Source organism: Chinchilla lanigera, unplaced genomic scaffold (genome assembly GCF_000276665.1).
Source record: "Chinchilla lanigera isolate Chin_1 unplaced genomic scaffold, ChiLan1.0 scaffold00002, whole genome shotgun sequence".
NCBI lineage: Eukaryota > Metazoa > Chordata > Mammalia > Rodentia > Chinchillidae > Chinchilla > Chinchilla lanigera.
Window position 1 is genome coordinate 31,587,195 of NW_004955403.1, and position 13,934 is coordinate 31,601,128.

A 13,934-nucleotide genomic window follows, 5' to 3' on the forward strand; every position below is an offset into this window, starting at 1 on the left:
TCCTGCATGAGAATAATCAGAAGGACTTATAAAAACGTAAATCATTAGGCTTCATTCCTAGAGTTTGTGATTCTGCAGGTCTAGAACGAGACATGCGTGTTCAAAGTGATGCTGATGTTATTAGCTTAGACTCCCGGCATTCCTGACCATTATCCTAGGGTACCCACCCAATCTCAGATCAGCATCGAATCAACTGGATGAGAAAAAACAAGCTTCATATTTTTAATACACAGAATTAAGTATATTCTTAAATACTTAGAATACTAGATAGGCTCCTTAATTTATTTTACTAGCACATTACCTCTCCAAGTTCAACCATTAGTTCACAATATCGCTGAATGTGTCCTAATCTCAAGTGTATTTCAGCAGCTTCTTTCAGTCTTTCTTCTTTTGAAGGAACACCAATACCACCACCAAATTTAGACATCTTCACTGTTGTTAGTTCTTGGGCTTCAGACTAGTAAAAAAGAAAGCACAATTTTAAAAATTATTGTACTAAGAACTAGACATGGTAAAAGCATATGGCACTGAGAATTAAATATTAAAATCAGTACTGATTGTCTATAAAATATGATGTGTTTTTAAAAATAACGTTTTGGGGTGCACGTGGGGAGACTAGGAGAGAGGAGGCTGCAGCCTCTCCAGAGTCTGTGGTTATATATATGCCCAGAGACCAAAAGGCAGTGGTAAGGTGATATACACCAAGTAAGACAGATGAACAAATGAATGAATAAATAAGAGCTTTCAATGATAATTAAAAAAATATGTGGCTCTCTTTGGCACCTTCGCTGTCAATAGATCTTTCAGATATAGTCATTCGATGTTCAACTAGAGATTTAAGAAAGTACTTCATCATCATTACAATAATTGTTCTGTATGACCACATTCCGGGCATAATTCCCTCCATGTTCCAATAGTCAACCATTTCTTCCTGGTCCCAGGACAGATTTCGTCAGTGATACTGGATATTGCCCCTTTTATAAGGTAACTAGTAATTCTGTATTGACATTCATTAACATCTATGTTATCATGAGTTCTAATAGAACATGTGCCAGCAGATCGCCATTAGATTCTCTAAAATGAGAATCAGAATAGTCCACATTTCACAATCATCTGGCAGCAGGGTAAAAACAAAGCCTTTCAAGATGTTCCAAGTGATCTTTGAAGAATTCATGAGTCCAGCTCTCAAAAGTGTGGGTATCCTAATGCATTCTAAAATAATTCATGATGTGATGATAAGCTTAGGGAAGATTTATCTCCATGTTAATTTATTTCAGTCTATCAATCTGACCATATCTAATTATTATAATTTTCCTACTTTAAAAGAAAAAGGGAAAAATTGCTTCAATATATCATATTGCATGATCTACTTACTGTTCTAAATTTAATCAGATGTCTCAAGTGCATTATTCCTTTGCAGTAGTTCTGAGGAAGTAAGCTATCATCTTGTCCTTTTATCACAGCAACCAAGTTCCACAAATTGTCGCTACCACTGGGAGGCTAAAAGGTTGATACAGAATAATCAAATGAATAAAAATCCTTGTAGCATTTTTCATTTTCAAACATATTATAATGCGTACTTAATGTAAATTGAAAAACTGAACTAAATATTATACATGATTTCATTTTTGTTTCTGGTTTTATATTTGCTTACTGTAAAGATTATGTTAAAAAGAGCCACTTAATTAGGAGAATGAATACAAATATGGGACAACTTAAGGAGAACAGCTGTAACAATTCATTTTGGTTAAAGGGAACACGTTCACATTTAATTTCTGTAAAACTTACTGATAAACATTCTGAAAACCATTTTAGTTTTTTCACTGGAGTATTACCAGCTAACTTGTCTATTTCTTGCTTGATATCTCTTGACACTTTACCACACAACAGAGGGGGAGCGCCTTGTTCGATAGCATAATCTGTTTAAGAGATATAATTCAGTAAGGAACAATTCCTTATAGTCTTTAAACGACAAACAATTCCTTACAGTCTTTAGAAAAAAATAGAAGCACAATATGTTCAATACCAGTATTCCCGATAATCTCTTCCCAAGATCTGTCAGCCAAAATATTTATCTGTAAAGGAGTGATCAGAGGTGTTAATGACCAGAGTCTCACTGTAGAATCACGGGAGCAAGATGCCATGGTGAAGGGACGGCTTGGGTGGCATGTTAAACCTGGTGGGGAAAAAAACTAATTTTAACTAAACATTAGAAGACAGTTTTTACTTAGGTGTCCACCTCAAAAAACTACACAACTGGTGTTCTGAAGAAATAATGTAGATAACGGAAAGGTTCACAGAGTTAAATTTCTACTTGCATTTAATTAGTACCTTGGCAGATAATATAAGAATGTAACAAATTATGCACTACAGTATGTAAATATGGATATAAAATTCAGTAATTATTAGAAAGTAAATGGTCCTGGGTGAAAATGCTGAAATTATATTTTATTAGATTAAGCAGTGCATGTACCAATGGGGTACACAGTATCTATGCTTTATTACAAGGGTAACTGAAGGTTCTAATTACAAGAGAAAGAAAGTTAGCAATCTTTCAACTTAGAATATAAAAGAAAAGGATTCTCTACCTTCAACCCCACATTACTTCAGCTAAAAATGCTATTGGGATAAAGCACATGAATTTGAATAACTAGTTTTGGGTTACTTTTCCTAAGGAATAATTTTTGAATTCTTAATCCACCACTCACTCCCATCAAGACTTAGGAATGAAAATAAATACAAATGCAAATGAGAGGCAAAATGATATGCAAAAGATAACTAACTTGTTTTTCATACTAACTCAATTATACTAGAAAATTTGGTATTATTTACAGAACAAGACATTATCTTTACTATCCAAAAAATTGAGAGTGGCTTAAATAACTACTCCATTGTTCATTTCCTTTTCTACAATTCATATCTGGGCTGATGGTAATGCAGTGAGAAAACCGAACACATCTAAGTAGTTGTGTATTTCTGCATAGGTGTAGGTATGCACTGCATGTGGGTAGACACTGAACTACAGGTACACACTTGCTGAAAGAAGACACTGCAGTACTAGCAATAGTTATCTTCTGACAGTTTAGCTTTTGTACATTCTGGTATTTCAATAAACATGTATAGTTTATTATATTTTTTGAGACAGGGTCTGTCTATGTAGTGTAGGCTGGCCTTGACCTCACTTTGTAGCCTAAGCTGGCCTTGAACTCATAATGATTTTCCTGCCTCAGCCTTCCCAGCACTGAGATGACAAGTGGATGTTACCAAGCCAGGCTTAAAGATGTATTTTTAAAAATGATACAAATATTATTTTAGAATAAACTACCTGAAGATTTCTTTAAAAATACTGAATAGCCATCAGTGTGATTGTTCTGCCTATAATCTCAACACTTGGGAGACTGAAGCAGGAAGATCCCAAGCTTGAGTCTTACCTGGGAAATTTAGCAAGACCCATCTCAAAATAAAAAAAATATATATATATGGCAGGGAATGTAGGTAAGCATGAAAGGTTCAATCCCTAGTATCACAAATAAAAATACTGTATTGGTCAGAAATGAAAAGCATCATTAACATGTCAAAATAACAAGTACATGAGAAACACTTTACCATATACATCTGCACCATGATCACACACAGTATCCAAACAAGTTCCTTCCCGTGTGTCCCATACTTTTATAGTATAGTCCCAGCTGCCAGAGATGAGTAGATATGGAATCTCAGTGTTCCACATTAATCCCCTCACAGGTGCACTGTGTCCGGTGAGAACATTTATGCAAGCATCTTGAGTATAATCCCAGATTCGAACAGAACTGAAAAGAGGATATTTATGTGTATAGTGAAAATAGCATTTATCCAAATTATTAACATAGTTTTAACAGAGTACAATTAGACTGTTTAGTATATTTAATATGCATTTCATGTTTCAAGATATATTAATGTTTTCTTCTTCATAGCATATGGAAGTGAAATTTAACTATGCCAGAGCTATTTTATACCAACGTGGGGTTTTCTTTTTGAATTTTACTGGTCATTTGCTACTCATGGTAAATATACTGATTAAGAATTTGTATACAAAAAATTGCTTCCTTAAAATGAAACAATCTAGAACATATATAATCAAAGAGAAATTAAGATGACATAAAAAGCAATAACTTATGAGCATTCAAGTTATTTATATATTATGGAATTTTTAAATTCTAAAGATGGATGTTATTTAATAATCACATCATATTTATAGGTTCATCAATCCAGTAAATCAGTTTGCTACAATGTTTTAAGAATCTCCAATGAAAATAACTTAGTATTATTGTATGAGCCACTAAATGATATAGTACTTTTGCTTTGAAGTCACAATATATGGTTTTTGGTCAAAAAAACGAGAAAGGCTTTTACATGCTCTATTAGATATAAAAACTCCCTAGGCTTAGCAGGCTGATGTATGATATGAGGACAGTGATAATTAATGGTTTCCCTGTATGTTTTATCTTGATTTAAGGTTGCTAGATAACATTAGTGAGATGTAACCTTTATCTGTATTACCAGTGACTGCTAAAGGAACAAACAACCCAAATTTAGTAAACACTTCCCATTCTCACTATTACAAATCAGTAAAATGATGACTGTTAGTTCTGAAAATATTCCTCATCAGTTTTTGAATAGAATTTAGCTGTTGAGACTAGAATAATCTTATAAATAAAGCATATTCACTTTCACATGGTAACAATTAGAAAAAATATTAAGTTATAACCCACAAAAATCTCAATTCTTTCTCTAAAATATTAATTTAGGTAACAGTTTTAACAGTGAAAAACAATTATTCAATACAGTAAACTCATGCTGACTACATGTTGTCACTTTTACATGGACAAAATAAGATTTTCTTACCTAACTTTCCCATCTTCAAACAGTGATTAAACCAACTGCATTAAGTAAAGACATCCTTTTGAATATAAAATATGAACAAGATTTCAGAAACTCTCACAAATTAAGAAGAATGTTAATCACTCTTCATTCTAAAATGCTTTCTCTTCATGTCAAAATTCATGAACAGCTTTTATCCTACTGTTGGTGAAAGTTATGAAAACATGAAAAACAAACTGATCTCTACTTACAGAGATTTATTTGTTTTGGCTCTTCCCTTTCTCCACATATTCTTTTGGTTTTTTTTTTGTTTGTGTTAACTTTCTTGCTAATAAGCTAGAAATAAGCACCCATTAAAATCAAAATAATAAAATAAAAATTATGAACATAATGATAATATAAGAATGGCAGCTTTTAAATTTAGGCTGGATTGAATTTACTTGAAGCTACTTACTTGATCTTATAAATATGTGTTATTTTTGGGAAAATAAAAACTTACAATTTTAAGGACCAGAAAATTAGAATCCCCAAATACATACCCATCATCAGAACCGCTGCAAAGAATCCCTTCCCTCAGAGGAGACCATTTCACATGGAAGACTTTTGCTGTGTGGCCACTAAACACTTTCAGTGGTTGATCAGAGCTGGTGGCCACATAATAGACACGAACGTTTCTGTCCTCACAACCAGTGGCTATCATGTCTCTGAAATGTCATCAATTAAAATGTGACCATTTTAATATTATTTACTGCTAATAATGTACAACAGTTCTAATGTCTCAAGACAGGATTTTTCTGCTTCCTTAATCAAATTAGACTAAAATCTTATGTAAGGGATGATCAAAATATATGGTGAATGTTTACATTAAAAATTACAGTAAAATACATATTGCCTTTAAGCCTCTTCAAAATATTTCTCCTCAGTTGGAACACATTTATCCCATTATCTTGCCACTTTCTGAAATATTTCTGGATGCCTTCTTATCTTGATGAGGTCTGATAAAAATACAACAAATGCTGATATCTAATTTTATCCAATAAAAATACAGGCTGGCAAAAAAATTGAAATGTGTCTTCATTTACCTTATTCAACAGATGTGGCACTGTGTGACTTCTGGCTTTTCCCCCAAATGAAAATGACTGTGAAAGGGAAATGTGTTGAATGCCCTTAGAACATCTAGGCAGCCATGATAAAAAAAATTAAGATATGAAAAAGAACTTACAGAACTGCTTCAGACAGTGACAAGAACAACAGAATAAATATTTTTGCAATGAGGGGGAGGGTTTGAGGGGTATGAATGGCAATGTGTCTTCTATTGTATTTTTAATACAAAGATTCACTGTGTATTTTGATCACACTTTTGTCTATATAAAAATATGTATAGTTATGTTATTTCACATTTGCGTAAACTGTTTCAGTAGGGAAAGAGGTTCTTTCTCAATGTTCCTTCTAAATTGGTTGAAGTTATATTTTGTTTTATCTTAGAAGACTATTTACATTTCTGTAAGTTCTTTTTTAAGCATGTCCAGACTCATAACTTCTTGAACATCTCTGAAACTTTCTATTTTATAACTATTTTGACTTAAGATAGGTCCCACATGATGAGTGCCTTGATTTGTTTATTACTATCAGATTATTATTGTATGCTCTGAGTATCTGTCACACCTTCTGTGGTATGGTACAAACAACAATGTTGTCCCTCTACCCCAACTCCCAGAAGTATTCTGCAAAACCTCTCTGCAGATCAGGGCTGTCTCATCAGATAATAAATCTCTGTTCAGTTTCCCGTTCTCCTTTTGTACCCTCCCTTCCTTGAGATGCTTTGGTAGATTCAATTAAGGATTTCCAGAAATATAATATGATTCTTTAATATTTTTTGGTCCCTCAAGTGAGTATAGTAGGCAACTACTTGCACCCTACTGGTCACACTTGGAATAGTGATAGGAGAGCAATAAGGAAGGCCAGGCAAGCCTATTAAAGTTGTGTATCTGGCAGAACACTTTCTGCTTAAGGTTCATCCATTTTATCCCGCAGATAAACAATTCCCTCACCCTAAAGAGGGAAAATTATACACTTGGGAAGCCAGACACGATCAAAACTCTTCCAAATCTTCAAATTAATGGTTTTGTCACATGAATTATCATTCTCAGATTTACTTACACCAACATGCAAAAATATAACATTCTGTAAACTTCCGTGCCAAGATTTTACCTTCCTAAAATCCACTGCTAAACCAGCCAGGTTCTACATTCTGGAGAATATAGTTTGCAACATACATGTTATATTTTATATCTAGATGTCTCCCCAAAGCCTTAAGCACTCATAGTTGGAGGCTCTGGGAAGATGATTGGATTCTGAGGCACTCTAGTGGATTTGCTGTTGCAAGGTGAGTCTGGTTGGACGAGGCAGTTACTGAGCGTGTGATGTAGGTGGGTAAACCCTGCCTGGCTCTACCCTTCTTGCTCTGCTTCCTAGACTCCATGAAGTCAGCAGCTCTCCTGTGCCAGACCCTTGGCATATGGTCCTGTCTTGGAGTAGAAGAGTATGGACTGAAACTGGAGCCAAAGTAAACCTCTCCTTCTTTAATCTGTGTGTGTCAGGTACCTCATTCCAGCAATGAGAAAGTGACTGAGACAATACAGATATATATATGTATATATGAATATATTTATGTAAATGTAGATACAGATAAATATAAAATGGGAGTATCACGAATGTGCAAAGAATGCAAATAAAGATTTCCAAAGTGTATACTGAAGATATTTTATAAAGAAATTGGATAAGTTCAAGGTATTTTACTTGCTTACTAATATACAAAGTGTAAACTCATACAAGTAGAACATTATAAAAAAGGTTTTTAAAATTAAAATGAAATTTATGAAGTATGCTTGGCAGTAAGCATGACAGTTCAGTATAATGTCATAGCATATTTATAAATATTTTCTTAATCAACTAAATCTATTGCATTAAAATCTAATTTCTATTTCAACTGTCCAAATGCATATTCACTTTGTAAAACAGAGAAGGAATGTAAAACTGTTTTACTACTCACACCCAAGGTAATTCTCCTCATCTGTATATTAACAAGTATTTACTGAGCATCAGTCTTTTTCAAGGGACACAGTGTTTGGCTAAGAATACTACGCTAAGCATAGGTAACATAGTGAGTTCATGAGCTTACACTGAGACAACTAACACAGAATTAATTATACAATTCAAATTCTACTTTTATTACTCTAAGTGCCCAAAGACACATAATAGAAGAATTTTACCTAATACTGAGGTCAGGGAGACTTTTTTGTAAAAGGTTTTGAGCTAAGAGCAGAAAAGTAGGTAGCAATGATTTAAATAGGGTATATGGTTTGGGGTGAGGAGTAGAATTTTAAATAAAGGGGGAAGTTCCAGGTGAAGGCTTGAGGTGAAAATTAGCTGGATATTTCAAGAAACTGAAAGTTAATAAGACCGGATACTAGGACAAAGTGGAGCATGAATTAGGATGAGATTATCGATATACACAGAAATCAGACTGCACAGGAAGATCCTCATGGGGCCTGACAAAAGTCTACACTGTACCCTGTTAACAATGGGAAACTCTTGAAGGATTTTAGCAGCGGAATGGTATGCTCAGATCTATGCTTTAAATGTTTACACCGGTGCAAATTAGAGAAAGTAGGGTGGGGAGAAAGAAAGAGATAAAAAATATAAATTCAGAAATTAAGAAGTGTTTTGAGGAAAACCAAATATTATTGGTTTAGTGGCAGGGGAATATTTGGAAGAGAATATTTAAATGGGGAATAAGGCAGACATTGGTGGCTGAAAAGAACTGGAGATTTGAAGGTTGCAAAAAGAAAAGGCTAAGAATTCTGGCTTTGAGTTTTTATTAGGAATCATCAGTCTTTGGGTTACCTATCAGCTCAGTTTGTGCATAATTTAACAATGCAAAAATTCTTCTCTATTTATAGGAAGAAGTACCTTTTTTTTTATACCGGAATCAAATGCACAACTTTGTGCTTGCCAAGCAGGTACTGTGCTGCTGAGCTAAATCCCTGTTCTGAAGAAGTGCATTTTATATAATATGTGATTTTATTCACAACTGAAATATAATAAAGTTTTAGCATTTACCCATACATTTCCCACATGTAGAGAAAAGCATAATTCATGTTTCTGACAATATCTGTAAGTAGTTTGACTTTTTAGATATAAATACTATAAAATACAAGTTTGAAATACAAAATTCTTAGGCAGTGAGCTAAAGGTTCAATTTTAGTGGGATTTCATTTGGATCTAATTTTAAACCTAAGCTGATGTTTTACAGAACAAATGCTTTTCAGCTTTTCAGTAAGGTGGACCTTTCACAACCAACCACTTAAATTCTCCAATTTGGGAAATTCTCCATTTTGCAGAGGCATTAGCCTGAGGTGGGGGACAATGGAAGGCTATGGAGGAATGATACCATTCCATAGACATCTAAAATACATTAGAGGAAAGACCACACTTCTATAGTAGAAACCTGTACACAAGATGGACTTATATCTATTTCTCATTAATTAGCAGTGTACCTTTTAGCAAAGTATCAGAAAATTGTTCTGAGAGCAGGAAAGCAGTATTTCTAAATCACATAACAACTTTATGGAGCCAAGGGTGGTGGCACTCGCCTGTAATCCCAGCACTCTGGGAGCCTAAGGCAGGATAATCTCAAATTCAAACCCATCCTGGGAAACTTGGACCCTCGGTGAGACTTTGCCTCAAAATAGAAGTTTAATAAAGGGGAGGGGGTTGATGATTTTGCTCAGTAAGAAGGTTCTGGGTTCAATGCCCCAATACCACAAAACCAAACAAAACCAGACCAAATCAAACCATTTCATGGAATAAAAATAGCTCAAATAAATGACCATTTACAAAGCTCCTTCTTATTTGGTAGGTAAAGGGAATATTATCCAAAGAAAACGGTAAGTATAATACACATACTATGGGAATAGCACTAAATTTTATGATTATTTAAAATCTCTGAAATGAAATTATTATTCATTTCAGAAAAAAAAAAGACTTACTTGTTGTTTTGGCTCCAATCACAACCAAATACTCCAGCTGGATGTTTGTATTTGTGGAGTATTCTACCATCAATTGTTCGAATAATACTGAAATTAATTATAATATGTTAATAGGAAAATAATATACTGAACACATTATTCAAGGGCAAAAATCAGAATTATAATTTTTAGAGATAAGTATTCTAACATAGAATAAGGAAAATTTTAAAATACTGCCAATTTTGAATAATAATTATGGTAATCCACTTAAATCAAATTAAAGGTAATGTATTTTGTATAGAAACTATTATGTAACTTTTTAGCTGAAAATATAGTTTAAATTCATTAAAAATAATGACATAGATAATAGATGCATTAGATTTTCAGCTTTAAAATCAAGTAGTTTAAGGTGGATTTATTCATGTATAAGTTTGGCCATATAAGTTATCATGTGAAGAACAAAATCTGTAACATTTGCATGGCATATGGTCAATAATATAACTCAAAATTCAGAAAAACACTCCCAACTCCTACCACCAATACAAGGACTTGTATAATTTAACTGCCAACGTAAAAGAAGTTCTGGTACTGTTTTATCGCAACAATGCAAGGACTATTGAATCCATTAGGGGAAAAATATTGTGTATATATTAATGGATGATAGATTGAAATGTCTTTTAACAGGAGACTCTTGAACATCATTAGGCCCCTTAAAAATTTTGACGTTCTTATGGAGTGGTGGTGACCAAGCCTTACAAATGTCTAGTCAGTGAATACTGCATTTAGCAAATACCCTGTAAGTACATGGTAAAGTTAATTATGTATTACTTCATCAAAAATTCATAGGAATGTCTTTTGTAGTTTGATATCTACTAACATGTAAATAGTACATCTTAAGGAAAACAATCACTAATGTTATTATTTCTGATAATTTTAAAACTTTCTACTAAACAATCTTTGGTTTCCATGTATACTATTTTTCTACTGAAATTAGAAAGTGAAGATGGTTAAAAAAAAAAGCAAGCTTAGCAAAATCTAACAGAAGGCGAACTTCCATATCTCAACAACTACAAGCATCTATATCCACCAAAGGACTTCAGTCCTAGATAAATGATAACATCACTAATTTTAAAAGTGTTAAAAATCAAATGCCATTTTTCCTTTTTATAGGGCTTAACACCACTAAGAAATCACATATTTCTGAAACACAGGGGCAATGAAATTCCTTTGTGTGATCCCCACAAAGGCATTTCCCACTTGCAGTACCATATTCTCCTTGCAAAAACATTTTATCCTCTTATAAATAACAGAATATACAAAACTGTAAACAAGTTTCTAGAGCACCTGATACCTCTTGAACGACCTGTGAAATGGAAACACCACCCCCATGTGCTGAGTCCAAACTTGAGACTCAGTGTTGAGTTCATGTCTCCTACAACTCAAGTTGTGTTTTCACTTTCAAGACCATGAATGGTTCATACTGTACTTTTTAAACACCATTATAATATTTATTATTTTATAGCACATGCTTACATGGGATTATTAATACTATTTATGGTAGTTGGTACAGCTATACAAATAAAATCTCAATAATACATACTTGGAATCATCAAATATACTGTGAATAAACAGGGTAATTTCATGCTATCATACACACTACTTACCAGAAACCATCACCACTGCAGGTTGCTATTCTTTTGGAATCTTTATGACTCCAGGCAATGCAGAATATTCCATTTTTTCCATGCTTCAAAAAATGCAAAATACCTATCAATAAGAAATAATTCACCCCTTTTCCTCTTATTTATTTACTTCTAAGTATTACTTTTCTATTAGGAAGTTATTCTATCTGATACTAACAAATATTACTGTCAAGAGCAAAACCTAAAAATAAATAAATATATAAATTCTAACACTTGAGTCACCTTGGGATGGATCTTCAGTGATAGTTTTTCTGTTAAATATATATATGACTTTATTCAGTTGTGGAATACAAATATATGTGTAAATATTTAATATATATTTAAATTTGTTTTAGATGTAAATGGTGTGGCTCTATTTCTTTTTGTTGGACACAGGCAGTTAAATCTGCTTCTTCAGCCATCATAGACTTAAGTTTCCCTAATTCTTTTTCCTTTGAATGGATCTAGAAAGGATGATAGTAGATTTCAAACCCAGGCTATTACAACTATAATACAATATATGTGGCGAGCCACTGATACTACTTATAATCTCCTTAAAATTTCAAAGGTTTATTTTTATCATGAAAATTAGAAAAGATTATTCCTTTAATAAATCACTCTATATTTACATATTTCTTTGTATTGCACAACTGAATAAAGTCAAGGAGTATAGTTATGATGATTGATGAGAATTTTTTAAACACGAGGAATAACTTATACATGAGAGTATCACTCATCATCTGTGTGACAGGTCGTCATTTCTAAGTTTTATTTAAGAACACTTCCATTTTATATTGTACTTGAAGTGTGGCTGCTGTTAAGGAGAAAAATAAAGTGACTTTTTATCCTGAATTTTAAGGTTACTTTATACATATACAGATTCAGCTTCTGGACAATCTTCTGTTTGCTGTTTTCACCTCTCTGACAGCCAAAGGGATTAGATTTATGTAAGTGGATACAAAATTAGAACTAGTCCCTATGTTTTCAGTGTAAGGGGTGGAGGCCTTCCACCAGCTTCATTTTTCTTTGGCACGAAAAATATACTTATGGCTCTCTAATGTCTTTCATTTTCTTTTAATGGGCACATACAGCACAGTTAGAGGCAATATTGTTAATTTTTCTTCAGTTGAAAATTGGAAAGCAAGTTTGATACTGGAGATGTGTCTAGAAAAGACCTGAATGAACCTAAGAAATGTCCTTTATAATAAGAGACTGTTGCTAGAATTAGGCTAGAACTACTGCTGCTAGAATTAGGTTAGAACTACTGTTTCAGTGCAAATGGGAAGATATTTTAGGTCACAAGATGCCAAAAATGTCGTAAGAAGAAATCAACAGATTTGCCAGGTAAGGATAAAATTTTGAATCTTGATCAAAGTTTCATTTGGAGGGAAGATAAGTTAAAATTCTTTTGAATTTCTAATGGAACTTTAAATGATTCAACTACAGTTCTCATGATAGATTTTGGCATATGAGTATAACCTCAGAGACTTTACTAATGGAAAGAATATACACACCACCAAGTTATTAACTGTTAAATTAAGAGGGAAAACATGTACCAAATGTGAAATAGTATGTCATGTTATTCAGTAGCAGTAAACATTTCTTACCTCATTAAACCGCTGTACTATTTTGCCCTTTTGAATATCCCAAATAAAAGCACCATTTCGGGAAGTTGCCCCAGCAATACAATTTAAACCACCTTAGGAAACAATATATTAGAAAAACATTAAGTATGTGCCACATAAAAATATGTCAACACATCAAATACTACAATAACTTTTTCCATTATATAGCTTCAACAGTTATCAGAATATGACAAATGTCATCTTTAGAACCTGCTGGATTTCTTTGGAACAAATCTGATACACATAGTATTATTTTATCAGCTGGGGATATAGCTCAGTGGCACAGCACCTGCCTGGCAAGAGTAAGATCCTGAGTTCAATTCACAGTAACCCCCCCCCCGCAAAAATCTGAGTATTATTTTATCAATAAATACCTAAATATGGACATCTAAAAAGAATGTTTATATCAGGCTCAAACTATCATAATCACCATCACAAAAATGATCAATGGTTTGTCATTACTAGCATATATGAATATGTTACTGAATATGCATCCTTCCCTGAAGCTCTAGTAATACTTTTATGAATAAGAAAGTACTTTTGAAGGTAAATCAGCATAAAACAATTTAACTGTCAAAATATAAATTACTCTCATGAGCTTTAAAATAAAAATGTTTGTGAAACTGAAACAACAGTGTTTTTTGAAAGATGATACAAGAAGAAGACTCCTCCACCAGAAGAAAAGCGCCGCTGTCATCCACCAGTTAGGAGTAAGAACACACAGGAATGAAGCTGTG

At 33.2% G+C, this 13,934-nt stretch overlaps 1 protein-coding gene across 3 annotated transcripts in view; it reads right to left on the reverse strand.

Annotated features, from left to right (window-relative positions):
• The window catches only part of Wdr17 (WD repeat domain 17), a 98,928-nt gene that overhangs the window by 27,223 nt on the left and 57,771 nt on the right, over window positions 1–13,934 (reverse strand). For all 3 annotated transcript variants that reach the window (XM_005373521.1, XM_005373520.1, XM_005373519.1), the window contains 9 exons: window positions 13,180–13,271; window positions 11,555–11,637; window positions 9,912–9,998; window positions 5,400–5,564; window positions 3,607–3,809; window positions 2,027–2,176; window positions 1,789–1,919; window positions 1,375–1,500; window positions 302–457 (listed from right to left, as the gene is read on the reverse strand). In XM_005373521.1, the coding sequence (XP_005373578.1) occupies window positions 302–457; window positions 1,375–1,500; window positions 1,789–1,919; window positions 2,027–2,176; window positions 3,607–3,809; window positions 5,400–5,564; window positions 9,912–9,998; window positions 11,555–11,637; window positions 13,180–13,271 (1,193 nt within the window). The remainder of the gene's footprint in view (window positions 1–301; window positions 458–1,374; window positions 1,501–1,788; window positions 1,920–2,026; window positions 2,177–3,606; window positions 3,810–5,399; window positions 5,565–9,911; window positions 9,999–11,554; window positions 11,638–13,179; window positions 13,272–13,934) is intronic.